A 21,320-nucleotide genomic window follows, 5' to 3' on the forward strand; every position below is an offset into this window, starting at 1 on the left:
AGTTCAAGTCCCACGACTGACCCCACCCCAAAAAATGCTCAGGGATGGTATCTAGACCCCCAGTTCAAGCCCGAGGACCAACACCAAAACAAAACTACAAATGTGGCCAGAAGTGTGGCCTAGTGGTAGTCTTTGCTTAGCATACACAAAGACCCAGGTTCAATTCCTTGGTACCACACACTAGGAAAAAGCGGGAAGTGGTGCTATGGCTCAAGTGGTAGAGTGCTAGCCTTGAGAAAGCCCAAGTATAGTGCCCAGACCCTGAGTTCAAGCTCCATTATTGGCAAAAGAAAGCAAAAAAAACAAAACCTACAAATGTTCTCACATAATTTACAATTGTTTAAAAATACCTACTACTATGTTTTACTTAATCTTCTCTTAACCATTCCTCTATTTTGAAATATTTTCCATTTTCAACCCCAAATAACTCCACTAATAACTTTGCTATCAATTTTTTTTTTTTTTTCGCCAGTCCTGGGCTTGAGTTCAGGGCCTGAGCACTGTCCTTGGACTTTCTCAAGGCTAGAGCCCTACCACTTGAGCCATAGCACCATTTCCAGCTTTTTTCTGTGTTTGTGGTACCAAGAAATCAAACCAGTGTCTACGTGCATGCTAGACAAGCACTCTTATCACTGGGCCAAACTTCTGTGCCCTCCTAAAAATTTTATCTGTATTTCTGCACTACTTCAGGGTAGGTTCTTAAAAGTAAATTTAGGAAATCAAAAAATGAAAAGTATACAAATTGGTGGTGGTAGGTCACTCCTGTAATCCTAGCTACTCAGGAAGCTGAGATCTGAGAATTGCCGTTCAGAGCCAGACCCGGCACTAAAGAACTTGAGACTCATTTCTAATTAACCACTAGAAAACCAGAAGTGGCACTGTGACTCAAGGGGTAGGGCAGTAGCTTTGAGCTAAAAGGCTCAGGGACAGCACCCAGGCCCAGAGTTCAAGCCTCATGACCAAAAAAAAAAAAAATTAAAAAAATTAAAAATTAAAAGTATGCTTTAAAATTACTGCCCAACTGCTTTCCAAGAGGGTTATATACATTTCTAAGTAAAATTGTCATGTGGGAGGATACCTATGTGATAGAACCTTTTACCTTTGCCAGCACAGAGAATTGCTTCTAAAATATATGGCAAGGGGCCGGGAGTTTGGCCTAGTGGTTAAAGTGCTTGCCTAGCATGCATGAAGACCCAGGTTCGATTCCTCGGTACCACATACATAGAAAAAAAAAAGCCGGAAGTGGTGCTGAGGCTCAAGTGGTAGAGCTCTAGCCTTGAGAAAGTCCAAGGACAGTGCTCAGGCCCTGAGCTCAAGCCCAGGACTGGCAAAAAAAAAAAAAAAAATTAAAATATATGGCAAATGCCAGTGGTTATATATAGATTCCATTTTTAAATACTTGTTTGTTAAACATGACATTTGAAATATGATGTAAAAATCAATGTTAATAAAGTCTTTAATAAAAAAAATATAGGCCAAAGGCCAAGTGGGTTTTTTTTTTTTTGGTTGGTTGTGGCACTTGGACTCTAGGTCTGGGAACTGTCCCTGAACTCTTCAGCTCAAGGCTACCACTCTACTACCCCTGGAGCCATAACACCACTTCCAGTTTTCTAGTGGTTCATGGTAGATGAGTCTCACTGACTTTTTTGTGCCCCAGCTGGCTTGGAACTGAGGTCCTTAGATCTCAGATTCCTGAGTAGCTAGGATTATAGGCATGAGCCACCACGCCTAGCTGAGATTCTATTTTTGGTCACCAAAAATGAGGCATAGCTCACATAGTGGCTTGCCTACCTTAACATGCAGGAGGTCTTTCATGGGTTCAATCCCCAGCACACACACACACATTCTTAGTTGTTTCAACTTTTTTTTAAATAATCACTTAGAAGTGATTTTATATTTGGAGTTTTTTTCCCATGTTCTCTTTTAAAAATAAAGACCAAATTAAAGTTTCACTAATTTCACCATACAATAAAAATGTAAATATAGAAAGCGATCTTGGAAAACAAGTAAGTGATCTAGTTTTATTGTATGAACTGTTAGTAACAAAAGCATTGAAGAGTCAAAGTGGTTCACAGAGCCAACTAAAATAGAACTCTTCAAATATTTTAACAGATTAGGAAGTTGTTTGTGATAGTCTGTCTCTATTTATAGTAGTCACAATGAAAAACAAGTTAAACTTCCAGTGAAGGGAAAGAAAGCTGGGACTTTAAGCATAATTTTCATGAGGAATGGAAGTTGGGGTAGGACAGGTGAGGAAAAATATATTTTATAACTGATATCCTTGACTTTTTTTGTTGTTGTCAGCAGTGGGGCTTGAATCGGTGGTAGATGCTTGATTTCTTTTACTTACAAAAAAAAGAAAGTGTGTGTGTGTGTGTGTGTGTGTGTGTGTGTGTGTGTGTTGTGGGGGAGGTCTAGTGGTAGAGTGCTTGCCTAGCATGCACGAAGACCCAGGTTTGATTCCTTGGTACCACATACATAGAAAAAGCCTGAAGTGGTGCTGAGGCTCAAGTGATAGAGCTCTATCCTTGAGAAAGCCCAAGGACAGTGTTCAGGCCCTGAGTTCAAGCCCTAGGACTGTCAAAGAAAAAAAGCCAGATGCCAGTGGCTCACAGATTAGATACCTGTAATCCTAGCTATTGAGATCTGAGGATCACTATTTGAAGCCAGCCTGGACACAAAAGTCCGTGAGACTTTATCTCCAGTTAATATACTACTCAGAAAAAGCTGGAAGTGGCACTGTGGCTCAAGGAGTATGAGTGCTAGCCTTGAGCACAAAGAGGCTCAGGGACAGTACCCAGGCCCTGAGTTCAAGTGCCAGGACCAACAAAATTAATCCTAGGGGAAAAAAATTATACAAGAAAAAAAGTAATCCTAAAGAAAATAGTAATCATACAAAAATAATTATTGGGCTCCAATAGCTCATACCTATAATTCTAGCTACTCAAGAAACTAAAGTTTTTGGTGCCAGTAGCTCACACCTGTAACCTTAGCTACTTAGGAACTAAATCTTAAGATCTAAATCTAAATCTAAATCTAAAGATCTAAATCTAAAGATCAAGGTTTGAAGCCAGTCAGAGTAGGAAAATACATGAGACTCTCAGTAGAAGTGGAGTTGCAGCTCAAGTGTTAGAGTACTATGCCAGTGCCCAGGCCCCACTGACACCAAAAATAAAATAAAAAGAGGGGGAAAAAAAGTAATCATAATTTTTACTTTGCAACAGTGAATAATATATAACAAGTCATAAAATACAGATATTGACTATGGATATTTTCTTCCTTTGAAATGGTAGTGATTGAGCCCAGGATGTTGTGAATGCTAAGCATACACTCTATTATAACTACATCTCTATCTCTGACAACTGGTTAAGTCAAAGCAGCAATATAACTATTACAAGAAAATCAGGAAAAGTGGAAGTGAGAATATTGGTACAAAAGAGGTTTGGGAAATCTTTATTTCTTATATGAGAATACAATAAAGAATGTTTGAGGACTCAGTGGTACAGTGCTTGCCTAGCATGCACAAAGTCCTGGGGTTCAATTCCTCAGTACCACAAAAACAGAAAAAGATGTGATGCTATGGCTCAAGTGGTAGAGTGGTAGCCCTGAGCAAAAGCAACTCAAGGACAGTGTCCAGGTCCTAAGTTCAAATCCTAGGACTGGCCAAAAAAATGCTTAAAATGTACGAGCAGCAATGTAATTATACAAAATGTATTTTAAAAAAATATGCCAGGAGCCAGGGGCTCACACCTGTAATCCTATCTACTCAGGAGGCTGAGATCTGAGGATCACAGTTCAAAGCCAAGCCCCCAGGCACAAAAGTCTGTGAGACTTTATCTCCAGTTAACCACCAGAAAACCAAAAGTGGCTCTGTGGCTCAAGTGGTAGCTAGCCTTGAGCTGAAGAGCTCAGTGACACCACCTAGGCCCAGACTTCAAGCCCTACAACCAACCAAAGATCAAGAATTATAACAACAACAACAACAACAACATAAGTACATGCTAGAAAAAGCCAAAAAATAGTTCAGAACCTTAAAAACACTTGTGTTAATAAGAACTCTGAGTAGATTTTCACAGTGCCATCAAAATTTTCTATATTAAGCCAGGAGCTGGGGCTCATGCTTATAATCCTAGCTAATCAGGAGACTGAGAGCTGAGAATTGAGGTTCAAAGCCAGTCCAGGTAGAAAGGTTCATGAGATGTTCTATTTCTAATTAACTACTAGAAAACTGGAAGTGGCACTGTGGCTCAAAGTGGTAGAGTGCTAACCTTGAGTGAAAGAGCTCAGGAACAGCCTCCAGGACCAGATTTCAAGCTCCATAACTGACAAAAAAAATTTTTTTCTATAGAAATCTTATATAATTTGTATAGTTTAAAAAATATTGAACATTGGGGCCAGAAGTTTGGCCTAGTGGTACAGTGTTTACCTAGCATGCATGAAGACCCAGGTTCAATTCCTTGGTACCACATATATAGAAAAAGCCTGAAGTAGTGCTGCTGTGGTACTAGTAGTAGAGCTCTAGACTTGAGAAAGCCCAAGGACAATGCTCAGGCCCCAAGTTCAAGCCCAGGACTGGCAAAAATAAATAAATAAATAAAATACATATGGAAAGAAAGAGTATATGTATAGATAGATAGATAGATAGAGATATTCATTGAATGCTGCTTTTGTTAAAGAAGTCATAAGATAGGCACCGGTGGCTCACACCTACAATCCTAAGTACTCAAGAGGCTGAGATCTGAGGAATGCAGTCCAAAGCTAGCCAGGTAGAAAAGTCCCTATGAGGGCCGGGAGTTTGGCCTAGTAGTAGAGTGCTTGCCTGGCATGCACGAAGACCCAGGTTTGATTCCTCGGTACCACATACATACAAAAAAGCCAGAAGTGGTGCCGAGGCTCAAGTGGTAGAGCTCTAGCCTTGAGAAAGTCCAAGGACAGTGCTCAGGCCCTGAGCTCAAGTCCAGGATTGGCAAAAAAAAAAAAAAGAAAAGGCTCTATGAGAGTCTTACCTCCAATGAACCACTCAAAAACCAGAAGTGGCACTGAGGCTCAAAGTGTTAGAGCTAGCCATTAGCAAAAGAGCTCAGGGACAGCACCCAAGCCCTGAGTTCAAGCCCCCAAGCCCTGAGTTCAAGCCCCCTCTCCAAAAAAAAGTCATATCAGAAAATAGACAATGTTAATCTGATTAAATTATATTATATGCATATGCGAATTACCATGGTAAAACCCTTTTACATCACCATATTCACTGAAAAGAAATCAGTCTCAGCAAACGGGTCATGTTGTATGGTGGGTGCCAGCAGGATTAGGTGAGGCAAAATATGATCAAAGAAAAATATATATATGAAAATAAGACAATGAAAACTGCTGAAATTGTTTTTGGTTTTCTTTTTGTTTTTATTGCCAGTCCTAGGCTTGGGCTCAGGGTGTGAGCATTGTCCTTGGTTTTTCTCAAGGCTAGAACTCTGCCACTTGATCCACAGTGTCTTTTTTTTCTATTTATGTGGTACCAAGAAATAGAACCTGAGCCTTCATGAATGCTAGACGAACGCTCCACCACTAGGCCAAACTCGTGGCCCTGAAATTGTTTTAAAGAACAATCTGCTGGGCATGGTGGCTCATGCCTGTAATTCTAGTTACTCAGGAAGCTGAGATTTGAGGATCAAAGTTCAAAGCCAGTCCGGGCACAAAAGGACCTGAGACTCTTATTTCCAATTAACCCCTAAAAAATGGGAAGTGGGGCTTGGGTCAAGGGTAGGGTGGTAGCCTTGAGCTGAGGAGCTCAGGGACAGCGCCCAGGCCGAGTTCAAGCCCTATGACCTACAAAAAAAAAAAAAAAGAACAATCTTTCCCCTCAGAAGGATGAGGTAGAGATGGAGGCACTAAGTTAGATGGAGTACACTATATGTATGTATGGAAACGTCAGAAAGAACCTTCCTCTTGTACAATTAATATATGCCAATTAATGAAATCTTTTTTTAAAGTCATTGCATAAGTGTTATAAAACCCTACATAAAAATTAGGGACTGAGTCTTTTATAGCCTCCTCGGGGCCTTACCTTTTATTGTAGTCAAAATGAAGAAAGCAATGAGGGTGTTGTTGATGGCGCAGGTAGATTTTGCAACACAAGACAAGACCGTGTAAGGATTTAAGAGATAGCTGGGGAAAAACATACATATTTGGTATTAGTAACCCTGATGGACTTGTATGTTCTGGCTACCACAGCCAGGAAGTTCAAGAGATTTACTAAAAGCATAGTCAGAGGAAAGTGACTTCTTGTTGTTGTTGTTGTTATGGGACTTGAACTCTGGGCCTGGGCAATGTTCCTGAGCTCTTCAGCTCAAGGCTACTGTCCCTACCCCTTGAGGCACAGCACCATCTCCAGTTTTCTGGTGGTTAATTGGAGATAGTCTCATGGACTTTAGTGCCTGGGCTAGCTTTGAAGCAGGATCCTCAGATCTCAGCCTCCTAAGTAGCTAGAATTACAAGCATGAGTCACTAAGCCCGGCAGAAAGTGACTTCTTAGAAATAAGTTCTCCCAAGAAAACAGAATGAAATAGAGCTGGGGATCAATGAGAAAAAAAAAGTAACAAACATTATGCTATGTTGTATATTCAAAACCATCATATTTAATCACTGTAAGATCCTACTAACAGCAGTAATATTATTCTAGTTCTGTAGATGATGAAACAGACTGGGTAAAAATCTTACACAAGCGCTGGCAGTGTAGCCTAGCAATACAGTGCTTGCCTCGCATGCATGAAGCCCTGGGTTCAAGTCCTCATTAAAACATACACAGAAAAATCCAGAAGTGGTGCTGTGGCTCAAGTGGCAAAGCACTAGCCTTGAGCAAAAAGTGCCCAAGGACACTGCCCAGGCCCTGAGTTTAAGCCCCAGGACTGGAAAACAAAACAAAAACAAAAAAACTTATCCAAGGTTTCACAAGCTACCTCCCAGCCAGTCCTGGAGCTTGAACTCAAGGGCCTGGACACTCCCTGAGCTTCTTTTGCTCAAGGCTAGCACTCTACCTCTTGAGCTACAGCACCACTTCTGGCTTTTTAGTGCATGTGCTAGTACTGAGGAATGGAACCTAGGGCTTCATGCATGCTAAGCAAGCACTCTACACGAAGTCACATTCCCAGACCAATAAATACTTTCAAAATCAAGTCTTTCTGGCTGGCTGTAAAGGCAACATTCTACTGCTTAGCCCTCCTGGTTGTCAATCAATGTCCATTGAGCCAGATTTTGAAAGGAAATATATCCCCTGAATTTAACAAGCCATCTGGCACAGAACTTCACAGGACTTTCTGACCTCTTTTTGGGAAAAGTTAAACTGGAAGGAATGGATTGAGTAAATGAATACGAAGTACTTAGGGACTGGGAAATCTCCGATACTCATAATGGATTATTTTTATTTGTTTCTATCCCACTCTACAAAGGATTTACAATGGTTAAAATGAGAATGGAAAAAAAAGTAGTAAATATAGTAATAATCAAGACCAAGAGAAAAAAATAAATAAAAGAAGAAATTAAGGCAAAGGAAAGAAAACCAAATAGGTCTTCTATAGTAATGATAATCAGCTTCAAATCTGACTCTGAATTTCTTAGCAAAGTAAAAGAAAGCCAGAAGTGGTACTGTGGCTCAGGTGGTAAAGCTCTGGCCTTGAGAAAGTCCAAGGACAGTGCTGAGGCCCTGAGTTCAGTTACATAATTCTCACTATCAGGAAAGAAAAATATACCAGTTTCTTAGGAAAATATTTTAATTATTATTCACAAATAAAGATCCTACATCCAATACCTCCCAGGCCTGTAAGACTAGTACTTTAAAAAGGAAGGCCTAGCATTTTTTCCCTTAGCAATTACAGATAGGATTATTACATGCCCCTTAAAACAATACCTGTTGCAGCTGGGAGTTTGGCCTAGTGGTAGAGTGCTTGCCTAGTATGCACGAAGACCTGATTTTGATTCCTCAGTAACACATACATAGAGAAAAGCCAGAAATGGTGCTGAGACTCAAGTGGTAGCGCACTAGCCTTGAGAAAGTCCAAGGACAGTGCTCAGGCCCTGAGCTCAAGCCCAGGACTGGCAAAAAAAACCCCAAACCAAACCAAACAAACAAAAAAACACCTACTGCTATTACAAAACTACTCCAAATAGACACGAAGCCCATTAAAATTTATAAGGCTAATCTCTAGTCCTATAAATTAGTCCCCATCATTTTTTTTGAGATATATAGATACAAATTGATAGTCTAAAATTGTTAGTTTTTTCCTAGTCCCAGGGCTTGAACTCAGGGCCTGAGCACTTTCCTAGGGTTTTCTCAAGGTTAGAGCTCTACCACTTGAGCCACAGCACCAATTTCAGCTTTTTCTATGTATACGGTACCAAGGAATTGAACCTGTGTCTTCATGCATGATAGGCAAATACTCTTACCACTAGGCCAAACTCCTGGCCCTCCAAAATTGTTTTGTGGGAGGAAAAATAAGGCATTTCTAAATAGTGATGTTGAAAAAGCAGCTGCCCAGATATCTAATTGGACCACTGAACACAAAATTTATATAAAGGGCAAAAGACTGAATAATCCCTCCTTATCAGGCCCCTTCTAATTCTGAAACATTTGAACTCAGGAACAAGATGCTATCTCTGAGCTTTTTTTGTTCAATGTTAGTACTCCACCACTTATGCCATAGCTCTGTTTTAAGCTTTTTGGTATTTAATTGCTGAAGGACTTTCCTGCCCAGACTGGCTCGCTCATTCACTCTATCTATCTATCTATCTATCTATCTATCTATCTATCTATCTATCTATCTATCTTTGCTGGTTCTGGAGATTGAACTCAGGGCCTGAGCTCTGTTTCTGGGCCTCTTTGTGCTCAAGGTTAGAGCTTGCTCTACCACTTGAGCCACAGCACCACTTCTGGCTTTTTCTGTTTAAGGCTTCATGCATGCTAGGCAAGCACTCTACCACTAAGAGACATACCCAGCCCTCAGACTGGCTTTAAACTGAAGATCTTGAGATCCCAGCTTCCTGAACAGCTAGGATTACAGGCATAAGCTGCCAGCACACAGCTTAACTGTGAAGTATTCTAAAGCATTTTTTTTGTTTGTTTTGTTGCTTTTTATTTATTTATTTTTATCGTGAGGCTTATACTCAAGGCCTAGGTGCTATCCTTAAGCTTTTTCACTTAAGACTAGGGCTCTACCATTCTGAGCCACAGTGGCACTTCCAGTTTTCTGGGGATTTATTGGAGAAAAGAGTCCCATGGACTTTCCTACCCAGGCTGGCTTTAAACCTTGATCCTTAGATCTCAGCCTCCTGAGTAGCTAGGCGTGGGCTACCAATGAAAAGCATGTTTTTCCATAAGGAAACATCTATTCTGTTTATTGTGTGCCCTTAGAAATTGAAGTATTAGCCAGGCGCGGTTGCTCAAGCCTGTAATACTGTACTCAGGAGGCTGAGATCTGAGGAACATGGTTCAAAGCCAGTCCAGGCAAAAGTCTGTGAGACTCTTATCTCCAATTAACCACTAGAAAACTGGAAGTGGTGCTATGGCTCAAGAGCAAGGTGGTAGCCTTCAGCTGATGAGTTCTGGGACAGCACCTAAGCCCAGAGTTCAAATCCCATGACTGACCAGAAAAAAAAAAAAGAATAAATTGAAGTATTTAAATATTCAACAACTATTAGTTGATTGAATAATATTTTTCACTGATCAATGTCCGGAATATAAGTGGGAATAACCTGAAAGAAGTAAACTTTCTGCCAGCACTGGGCACTCCTAGAGAATTCTTTAATAAAGCCTCATTAAGTTCTATTCTTCTACACTGGTCACCCAGATAGGATGGGTTTGCCTGACATTTTACTTCCATTTCTGAATTACAAATGGGTAACTAAACTGCACAGAAAACATGGGAGTTGCTTGGAAACAACCACCATATATAAAGGTCAGAATTTTATTTTAATCCATATATTGAAACTGAAAAACTACTATTTTTTGCAAATAGTAGTTACAAGTAGTAACTAGTTCAGCACTGAGTCAGAAAGTATTCTGAAGGGTTTGATTGTACATGTCCCTGAGTGAGTCTTTGTCCCAACAGAGACAGAGTGGCTCTGTCTCTTGCTGGCTAGAACCCCAGTTGTGAAACACAACTACAGCAAATACTTGATGACTAAGACTGAAAATCTCCAAAAATACAACAAACAACATGGGAAAGTCTCATCAGATTTTCCTTGCATTTGTTGCCACTGAGCTGTGGTTTATCAGGGAATACTTACAACAGGGCCACTTTCAGAGGGATGTACCGCATTTCCATAGGGGTTCGGATGAGTTCAGCCACATCTGGGGCATATTGGTCAAGTTCAAGGAGGAGTTTCTGCTTTTTAAACTGGGAAGAAGGCAGGGATAACAAAACACATGAAATAAATGGCTTATAGGATGCAGACAAGCCTGCCATGTCCCCCATGGACCTGCCTGGTCTGTCCCTCCATCTCGAGGCTTCTCTTATACTCACTTTCGGAGTTCCAGCAATATGAACAGGCCAATGCTCCTCCAACTCCCAGGCCTTTGAATTTGATCTCTCCTTCTTCCCTAGTCCGTTTCCATCACTTCCTCAGGAAGGAATACTGTCCTTTACCAGGCACCCACTGCTTGAGCCACACTACTACAGTTCTTCACTCTAGTTAGAATTTTTTTCATTCATTTGTATAACTAATGCCTAGCTTTCCTTAAGACTGAGTTCCATAATTGTTTACCATGTATGCCTAACACCTGGCACAGCTGGCAAACCAAAGAGATCTGTCGAATGGCCAAATGAATGAGTAGCATAACCAGTTCTTCATTAGCAAAGCAAAATATGTTCAACAATCCTTATTCTCTTGTTTCAAGATTTCTTTCTTTTTTTCTTATTTATTTATTTTTGCCAGTCCTGGGGCTTGAACTCAAGGGCTGAGCACTGTCCTTGGGCTTTCTCCAGGCTAGAGCCACAGCACCATTTCCGGCTTTTTCTGGGTAGACCGAGAAATTGAACTTGGATCTTTGTGCATGCAAGGCAAGCACTCTACTACTGGGCTAAACTCCAGCCCTTCTTCTTCTTCTTAACTCCCATAAAGGAGGAGTAAAATGGGCGTGATGAAGGAGACCGGGGTGTGACTGGGAGCTGGAGAGTTAAGATGGATGGAGGTGGAAAGTCCTTGCCTTTCCCTGGGGTGTCCCAACAAGTTCAGGGGTGTGCTCCAAAAGAAAACAATGTAGGCAAACATATAAGCAACTATGGGTCAATTTGAATATTGAATATATAAGATAAAGTTTCTTAACCCCAAATGGATAACCCTGCTGATTAAATGATTAGATAATCTTTTTTTTTTTTTTTTTTTTGGTCAGTTGTGGGGCTTGAACTCTAGGCCTGGACATTGTCCCTGAGCTCTTCAGCTCAAGGCTACTACCCTATCCTTTGAGCCACAGCACCACTTCTGGTTTTCTGGTGATTAATTGGAGATAAGAGTCTCACCGACTTCAGTGCCCGGGCTAGCTTTGAACTGTGATCCTCAGATCTCAGCCTCAGCTAGGATTATAGGTGTGAGCCACCACGCAGGGCAATCAGAGAATTTTTAGACAACATGAACCTGTGATAGTATACCAGCCTTGAGTAAAAGCTCAGGGACAGAGCCAAAAACTAAGACTGCATCAAAAGTGTTTCAGGTCAGGCACTGGTGGCTCATGGCTGCAATCCTAGCTACTCAAGGGGCTGAGATCTAAGAACCTCAATTTAAAGCCAACCCCGGGCACAAAAGTCCTAACCACCTGGAAACTGGAAGTGGCCCTGTGGCTCAACGTGGTAGAGCACTACCTTTGAGTTGAAGAGTTCAGGGGCAGTACCAGGCCCAGAGTTTATGTATCATGACCAGGAAAAAAAAAAAAAAGCCAGCCCAAGCACAAAAGTCCATGAGACTATTATCTCCAATTAACCACCAGAAAAGTGGTGCTGTGGCTCAAGTGGTAGAGTGCTAGCCTTGAGCTGAAGAACTCAACAACAGCAGAGTTCAAGCCGCATGACTAACAACAAAAAAAAAGTGTTTCAGAGGAACCAAAGTAGAAAGCATTTTTTCTATGCATGATTAAAGATTTAATAATGAAATAAGAGGATCACAATAGGCTATACGATGCATTATGCTATTACGTAACCTTAAAAGCATATAAAATAATGCTGTATTAAGAAATTTAGGTGTAAATTAGAACATCTAAAATAGTATTTATCAAAACAAATTCTAGGAAAAAGAAACATGGCTTTTTGTTGTTGGTATTGTTGTCTTTTGTGTTTTTTCCTTTTAAAGGGGGCTGTGGGGGATAAGAAATGGAGAGGAGAGGGCCGGGAGTTTGGCCTAGTGATGAGTGCTTGAAAGACTTGGGTTTGATTTCTCAGTCCCACATACATAGAAAAAGTTGGAAGTGATGCTGTGGGTCAAGTGGCAGAGCTCTAGCCTTGAGAAAGTATAAAGACAGGGTTCAGGCCCTGAGCTGAAAAAAAGAAAAAAGAAAAGAAAAAGAAAAAAAATTAACATTTAGTATTTTTTAAATATAGCCGGGCTAGGCTACACATTAAAACTCTATTAAAAATAAAACAAAAATCAGGTGCCAGTAACTGGTAGGAACTTCAGAAAAGAGATGATAAGTTCACATATCACATATGATTTTTTTTTTTTTTTTGCCAGTCCTGGGCTTGAGCTCAGGGCCTGAGCCTGTCCTTGGATTTTCTCAAGGCTAGAGCTCTACCACTTGAGCCTCAGCACCACTTCCGGCTTTTTTTCTATGTATGTGGTACCGAGGAATCGAACCTGGGTCTTCATGCATGCTAGGCAAGCACTTTAACCACTAGGCCAAACTCCCGGCCCCCACATATGATATTTTTTTGTCTGAGTTTCCTGCCCAGGCTGGTTTTTGAACCATGATCTTCAACTCTCAACCTCCAGAGCAGCCAGGATTACAGGCATGAGCCACTAGTGCCAAGCTCACATATGATTTTTTTCATACCATTTCAAGGGTTTTATAGACCACTAAGTATGTAACTGGTCTCAAAATTAAGAACCTGCAATCCAGATGTTTAAAAATCCTTCTGAGAAGCCGGACGTAGAGGCTAAGATCTGAGGATCAAGGTTCAAAGCCAGCCTGGGCACAAAAGGACCTGAGATTCTTATCTCCAACTAGCCAATAGAAAATTGGAAGTGACACTTGGCTCAAGGGTAGGGTGGTAACCTTGACCTGAAGAGCTCAGGGACAATGCCCAGGCCCAGGGGTAGGGTGGTAGCCTTGAGGTGAAGAGCTCAGGGACAATACCAGGCTGAGTTCAAGCCCTATAACCCCCCCCACACACACATACACATACAAAAATCCTTCTGAGAGCTAAAATTCTAGAACTTAGCAGTTTTATTTGTTACTGATGACCAGTGTCACAGCAACATAATTTTTATTTCTAGTTCTACTACTTGGAAACCAAAGTAAAAAAGAACTACAAATTGGCAACACAAATGTGATACAGTCTTATCTCATGCCAGCCAAAATCTTCTCATTGGCTTCCAGACAATCAAGGATTACTAAGACAAAAATAATTATTTTCATAAGTACAAGGGTAATACACATGGTTAATCCATCAATTCTCTCAGATTCCAGAGGAAGAAGGGTGGTCTCACCATGTAATTCCCCTTGGCAATTACATAGTTAAGAATAAAGTTGCTTTGAAGTGGCACTGTGGCTCACATGGTAGAGCACTAGCCTTGAGCTGAAGAGGTCAGGGACAGTGCCCAGAGCTGAAGCCCCAAAACCAACAAAAATAAATAAAGTTGCTGGACACCAGTGTCTCATGCCTGTAATCCTAGCTATTTAGTAGGCTGAGATTTGAGGATGATGGTTCAAAGCCAGCCCTAGCAGAAGAAAAGTCCCCACAATACTCTCATGTCTAATCAACCACTCGAAAACCAGAAGTGGAGTTGTGGCTCAAAGTGGTAGAGTGCTGGAGGCCCAGAGTTCAAGCCCTATGACTGACCAAAAAAAAAGAGGGGCCAGGATTTTGGCCTAGTGGCAGAGTGCTTGCTTAGCATGCATGAAGACCCAGGTTCCATTCCTTGGTGCCACATACATAGAAAAAAGCTGGAAGTGCTGTTGTGGCTCAAGTGGTAGAGCTCTAGCCTTGAGAAAGCCCAAGGACAGTGCTCAGGCCCTGAGTTCAAGCCCCACAATTGGCAAAAAAAAAGAGTAAAGTCTACATCAATACTTTCAACAGGCATGAATACATGCCAATATTTCTAATTAACATTACTCTTTTGCTGTAGGGGGTTCTGCCTCAACGGTAAGGTACTTGTCTGGCATTCATGAGGCTTTGGACTCAATCTTTTAACATCACCACTCTGCTTCCAAAAAGATTACTCATCAACATTGGGAATCCAACTTTTATCTAACACAATGAGCTAAAGTCTGTATTAATTTTCTTTCAATAATAAAGAAAGAATGTAAAGATTTTTAAAGGGTCTCATTAATATAACTACTATTCAGCTTTGTTCCAGAAAGTCTCAGTTTGCATGGATGGTGGCGATTAATAAGCTATATAGAGTAAGCTGACATTTCTGTATTTACTAGTAAAATATCTTGTCAGTTTGGGTATTTGTACTCCAGAAGCTTAACTACCACTTAGGATTGTAAAACAGTTGGATCCTTAAGTACATGACCTTTGCTTCTTTGGAAGAACAAAGACCAGCAGGCTACTAAATTCCACCAGCTTGGTACCATCCATAAGTACTTACCACAACTTTATTGAAGTCCTGGATTGCAAAATACAGGGCAATAGCAGTAAGAGCATCAGTTATCTGTCAAGAAGAGAAGAAGTAATAGGAATAGGAGAGCTGTTATTGTAGGAGGAACAGAATGCTGCCTGTCCCTCACTTTGACCACTTAGGGAAGACTCAATCAGGGAAGCAGAACTGGTAAACTCTCAGCATTAAGACCCATCCAGCCCATTTCAATCTAGTGTCCCACATCTGCTCTAGAATTATCGACTACTTCAGTAAAATGGCAATAATGCTTACTGCTCATGTATGTCTATTGCCTAGCACACAGAAAGTGTTCATGCACAAAGATCCAGGATAGATTCTTTGGTACCACATATGTAGAAAAAGCTGGATGTGGTGCTGTGGCTCAAGTGGTAGGGTTCTAGCCTTGAGAAGTTCCAAGGACAGTGCTCAGGCCATGAGCTCCAGCCTGACTGGCAAAAAAAAAGGGGGGGGAAAGGGGGGCTGGGAGCATAGCCTAGTGGTAGGGTGCTTGCCTAGCATGCACGAAGAACCTGGTTCAATTCCTCAGTATCACATACACGGAAAAAGCCAGAAGTGGTTCTGTGGTTCTGTGATAGAGTGCTAGCCTTGAGGAATGCCCAAGGACAGTGATCAGGCCCTGAGTTCAAGCCCTAGGACTGGCAACAAAAAAACAAAAACAAAAAAAAGAGGGGCCAGGAACATAGCCTAGTGGTTGAGTGCTCTCCTAGCATGCACAAAGCCCTGGGTGTGATTCCTCAGTACCACATACACAGAAAAAGCCGAAAGTGGTTCTATGGCTCAGGTGGCAAAGCACTAGCCTTGAGCAGAAGGTGTCCAAGGACAGTGCCCAGGCCCTGAGTTCAAACCTCAGGACTGGCACAAAAAAAAACCAAAAAACAAAAAACAGAATACAAGTTTATTTTGGATGAAGTTTGGCCAGGAGGCAGAGGCTCACATTTGTAATTCTAGCTACTCAGGAAGCTGATATCTGAGGATTGTGGTCCCAAGCCAGTCTAGGCAGGAAAGTCCATGACACTCTTAACTCCAATAAACTACTGGACAGCTGGAAGTGGCGCAGTGGCTCAAATGGTAGAGCACTAGCTTTGAGCACAAAGAGGCTCAGGGACAGCACCTGGGTGCTGAGTTCAAGCCCTAGTACTAGAAAATATCAAATAAAATAGACAAATTTAATTCTTTTTTTTTTGCCAGTCCTGGGCTTGAGCTCAGGGCCTGAGCACTGTCCTTGGACTTTCTCAAGGCTAGAGCTCTACCACTTGAGCCTCAGCACCATTTCCGGCTTTTTTCTACATATGTGGTACTGAGGAATTGAACCCGGGTCTTTGTGCATGCTAGGCAAGCACTCTACCACTAGACCAAACTCCCGGCCCAGACAAATTTAATTCTTAACTGCAGCAAGTAAACTTAGGTATTTAAGTGTTTTTGAAGTTATTCTCTCTAAAAAATGGGAAAGCTTTTTTTTTTTACAAATACCCACATAGTTTTCCAACAGTTGTCTAGAGAATTTCAATTGATAAATAAAAGGATGTGGAGATACTTCAGCACTCCTTTTCCCAAATGAAAACTAATCTGCAGGACAAATGATGTATTGCATAGACTTCTCTACAGATTTTTTTCTTTAGAATTTAAATGCATTTTTTTGGGGGGGGGGTCAGTCATAGGGCCTGAACTCTGGGCCAATGTGAGACAAGTCTCAGAGGGACTTTTCTTACCTGGGTTGGCTTTGAACCACGATCCTCAGATCTCAGCCTCCTGATTAGCTAGGATTACAGGTGTGATGAGCCCTTGTGCCTAGCTCTTACATGCAATTTTAGTCTATTTATCACACAGTATCTGCGGACATTATCCATCTTGAGGCCTGATGGCTCATGTTTATAATCTTAGCTATCTAGGAGGCTGAGATCTGAGGAAGGTAGTTCAAACTCAGCCAGGGTAGGAAAATCGTGACAATCTTTTCTCCAATTAACCATCACAAAGCCAGAAGTGGGCTGGGAATGTGGTTTGGTGGTAGAATGCTTGCCCAGTATGCATGAAACCCTGGGTTTAATTCTTCAGTATCACATAAAAAGAAAAAAGCCAGAAGTGGTGCTGTGGCTCAACTGGTAGAGTGCTAGCCTAGAGTGCAAAAGCTCAGGGACAGTGCCCAGGCCCTGAGCTAATGCCCCAGCCCTGGCACAAATAATAATAATAATAATGTCTACCATTTAACCTAGAGACTTTTTTTTTTGGTCAGTCATGGGGCTTAACTAGACCCTGCGCTCTTCAGCTCAAGGCTACCACCCTACCCTTGAGTTAAGCCCTACTTCCCATTTTCTAGAAGTAAATTGGAGATAAGAGTCTCAGGTCTGGGCCGGGAGTTTGGCCTAGTGGTTAAAGTGCTTGCCTAGCATGCATGAAGACCCGGGTTTGATTCCTTGGTACCACATACATACAAAAAAAAAAAAAAAAAAGCCAGAAGTGGTGCTGAGGCTCAAGTGGTAGAGCCTTGAGAAAGTCCAAGGACAGTGCTCAGGCCCTGAGCTCAAGCCCAGGACTGCCAAAAAAAAAAAAAAGTCTCAGGTCCTTTTGTGCCTAGGCTAGCTTTGAGCCTCAATCCTCAGATCTCAGTCTCCTGAGTAGCTAGGATTATAGGTGTGAGCCACTTCTCTACCACTAGGCTACACTCCTGGTCCAGATGTCTCTCTTCATACAAGAAGTTATTTATTTATTTGTCAGTCATGGAGCTTGAACTCAGCCTGGGCATTGGCCCTGAGCTCTTCAGCTCAAGGCTAGTACTCTACCACTTGAGCCCCAGCACCACTTCCAGTCTTCAAGTGGTTAATTGGAGATAAGAGTCTTACAGACTTTCATGCCCTGACTGGCTTTGAACCATAATTCTCATATTTCAGCCTCCTAATTTGCTAGGATAACAGGTGTGAGCCACTGGCACCCAGCTATCTAAATTCTTAAGATGGAATTTTTTCCCCCATCAACAAGATAATTATAAAATTAAAAATATAAACATAATAAATTTGTAGAAGATTACTTACCATAAATACCAATTCAGCATAGTCAATTAGAAAATGAAAGAGGTATATTATTAATGGAGTCTGTAGGAGAAAAACAAATATGCAAAAAAATTAGTAAAATCTTACCACAAATTATCACTTGTAAATGAGGGGAAACTATTCCTCAGCAAAAAAAAAAAAAAAAAAAAAAATCTGTTCTCTCTCCAAAATACTGTTCACCCAGGAGGAGAATCTTAGTTCTAGGAATACCAAACAACCAATGGGAATACCATAGTAGACCAAAACTTCTGAACTCATAAGTAAATTAGAAAATTATACCTTTGTCTATTCTGATAAATCTGTATACAAATGCTATTTTCCTTTGATACAATTACTATACACTAAAAATGCCAAATGACAGGAGTAAAACAGGCTCTGTTGGGACAGATGCCAGTAGGAGAGGGAAGGGTAAGCAAATAGAGAACGAATGAGGGTAAATATGGTTGATGTATTTCATACACATAGATGAAAGTAGAACAATGAAACCTGTTGAATTTTTTTTTCCAGTCCTGGGCTTGGGCTCAGGGCTTGAGCACTGTTTTTGGGTTTTTCCCAAAGCTAGAGCTCTACCACTTGAGCTACAGCACCACTTCTGGCTTTTTCCTAGTATGTGGTACCATGGAATTGAACCCGGATCTTTGTATATGCTAGGCAAGCACTCTACTTCTAGGCCAACTCCTGGCCCCTGAAGTTCTTTTAAGAAGTGAGGAGGAGGCCAGGGACTGGTGGCTCACACCTATAATACTAGCTACTCAGGAGGGTAAGATTTGAGGACCACAGTTCCAAACTAACTAGCATTAAAAAAAAGTTTTTAAGATTTGGGTGAGGTGGATCATGCCTGTCTGTAATCCTAGCTACTCAGGCAGTTGAGATCTGAGGATTGCGGTTCAAAGCCGGCCGAGACACTAAAGACAAAGAGAGTCGTATCTCCAATTAACTACTGGAAAAGTGGAAGTGGTGCTGTGGCTCAAGGGGTATGATGGTAGCCATGAGTTGAAGAGCTCAGGAACAAAGCTCAGGCCCAGGGGTAGGGCGGTAGTCTTGAGCTGAAAAGCTCAGCCCAGACCCAGCCCCATGACCAAAAAAAAAAGTTTAAGAGATTCCATCTCGGGCCGGGAGTTTGGCCTAGTGGTAGAGTGCTTGCCTAACATGCACGAAGACCTGGGTTCGATTCCTCGGTACCCCACATACATAGCAAAAAGCTGGAAGTGGTGCTGAGGCTCAAGTGGTAGAGTGCTAGTCTTGAGAAAGTCCAAGGACAATGCTCAAACCCTGAGCTCAAGCCCAGGACTGGCAAAAAAAAAAAAAAAGATTCCATCTCTAATTAACCAGTAAAACTAGAGGTGTGGTTCAAGTGGTAGAGTGCCAGCTGTGAGGGAAAAAGCAAGACTACAAGGCCCTGAGTTCAAGCCCTGGTATTACTACAAAAAAAGGGAGGAGGGCCTTTAAAAAAATATCAAACTTTCCTTAGGACTGTATAAACAGAAAAAGCCAGAAGTGGCACTGTAGCTCAGGTGGTAGAGTGCTAGCCTTGAGCAAAAGAAGCTCAGGGAGAGTGCCCAAATCCTGAGTTCAAGTCCCAGGAATGGCAAAAAAAATAGTAATAATATAAATTAACGAGTCAAGAGTTACAAGATGAGGGAAAGTGGTAAGAGGGGTTAAGGTGAGTACATTGTAGGCATGTATGGAAATGTCAAAATGAACTACTCACACAACTAGTATATGCTAATAAAAAGTCCTTGGGAAAAATTCTCCCACTATGACTACTGATTTCTTTTTTAATTCATCATTTTTGCTTTTTTGGGGGGGGGACCAAGTCTGAGACTTGTACTCAGGGCCCGATTACTGTCTTGGGCTTTCTCAAGGCTAGAGCTCTACCATTTGATCCACAATACCACTTCTGGCTCTCTCTGTCTGTCTCTGTCTCTGTCTCTCTTTCTCTGTCTTTCTGTCTTTGTCTCTCTGTCTCTGTCTCTCTCTCATACATATATACATATATATATATGTATATGTATATATGTATGTATATGGTACCAAGGAATCAAACACAGGACTTTTTTTTTTTTTTTTTTTTGCCAGTCCTGGGCTTGAGCTCAGGGCCTGAGCACTGTCCTTGGACTTTCTCAAGGCTTGAGCTCTACCACTTGAGCCTCAGCACCACTTCCAGCTTTTTTCTATGTATGTGGTACCGAGGAATCGAACCTGGGTCTTCATGCATGCTAGGCAAGCACTTTAACCACTAGGCCAAACTCCCGGCCCTCAAACACAGGACTTTGTAGATGCTATGCAAGCATTTTACCACTAGGCAACATTCCTGGCCCTCTGGTGAATTTTTTTCTATCTTGTCATCTTGGACATATTAATAATTGATTTTGTGCTTTTAATTTTTAAGTTTGAATCTTGCTATGTAGTCCTAGCTGGCCTAGAAGTCACAATGTAGCTCAGGCTGGTCACAAACTTAAGATCCTCCTGCTTCTCAAGTGCTAGGATTATAGGATTGTACCACATCTAACTCAGCCCTTTAAAATAAGTCTGATCATCCTAGTATCAGACTCCCTCTTTCTTTCTTTTCCCTTCCTTCCTTCCTTCCTTCCTTCCTTCCTTCCTTCCTTCCTTCCTTCCTTCCTTCCTTCCTTCCTTCTTTCTGTGAGTTGTAGGGCTTGAACTCTGGGCCTGGGCACTATCCCTGAGCTCTTCAGCTCAAGGCTAGCCCTCTACCACTTTGAACCACAGCATTACTTCTGGTTTTCTGGTGGTTTTGGAGATGAGTCTCACAAAGCGGGTGGGAGGAGGGAAATGGGGACAAAAACATGAGAAGGGGCATCAATTTGTGAGAAGTAATACACCTACTACCTGGCAAATGTAACTGTAACCCCTCTATGCATTACCGGACAATAAAAAATTAAAAAAAAAAAAATAGAAGCGGGGCATGGTGACTCATTCCTGTAATCTTAGCTACTCAGGAGGCTGAGATCTGAGGATCAAGGTTCAAAGCCAGCCCTGGTACAAAAGGACCTGAGACTCTTATCTCCAATTAACCTCTAGAAAATGGTAAGTGGGGCTTGGCTCAAGGGTAGGATGGTAACCTTGAGCTGACAGCGCTCAGGCCGAGTTCAAGCCTCATGACCCACCAAAAAAAAAAGTAAAAAAAAAAAAAGGATCACAAGGTCTTTTCTGCCAGGCTGGTTTTCAATTGGGATCCTCAGATCTCAGCCTTCTGAATAGGTAGGATTACAGGCATGAGCCTACAGCCCCAGGGTCGTGAATCTATTTTTATTACCTTTCTCCTGTCTCTTATAGTAGTAATGTTTTACTAAATGGTTGATTACTATCTGAAAAATTACAGAGTTCTGGATGAGGCTATTTTATATTTTATTTCCTGTAAGCTATGATAAGCAATTAAACTTGAAGTGCTTTAATTCCATTAGGGACTGAGCTAAGTAGAAAATGAATTCAGTCTTT

The 21,320-nt window shown here is 41.5% G+C and overlaps 1 protein-coding gene across 1 annotated transcript in view; it reads right to left on the reverse strand.

Annotated features, from left to right (window-relative positions):
• Pigu (phosphatidylinositol glycan anchor biosynthesis class U) overlaps nucleotides 1-21,320 on the reverse strand; it is a 73,775-nt gene that overhangs the window by 45,372 nt on the left and 7,083 nt on the right. Inside the window, exons 3-6 of the mRNA XM_090352204.1 lie at nucleotides 17,841-17,900; nucleotides 14,785-14,847; nucleotides 10,270-10,379; nucleotides 6,056-6,156 (exon numbers count right to left, since the gene is read on the reverse strand). Of these exons, the coding sequence (XP_090208330.1) occupies nucleotides 6,056-6,156; nucleotides 10,270-10,379; nucleotides 14,785-14,847; nucleotides 17,841-17,900 (334 nt within the window). The remainder of the gene's footprint in view (nucleotides 1-6,055; nucleotides 6,157-10,269; nucleotides 10,380-14,784; nucleotides 14,848-17,840; nucleotides 17,901-21,320) is intronic.

Source organism: Megascapheus bottae, chromosome 18 (assembly GCF_031878675.1).
Source record: "Megascapheus bottae isolate mThoBot1 chromosome 18, mThoBot2.hap1, whole genome shotgun sequence".
Taxonomy (NCBI): Eukaryota; Metazoa; Chordata; class Mammalia; order Rodentia; family Geomyidae; genus Megascapheus; species Megascapheus bottae.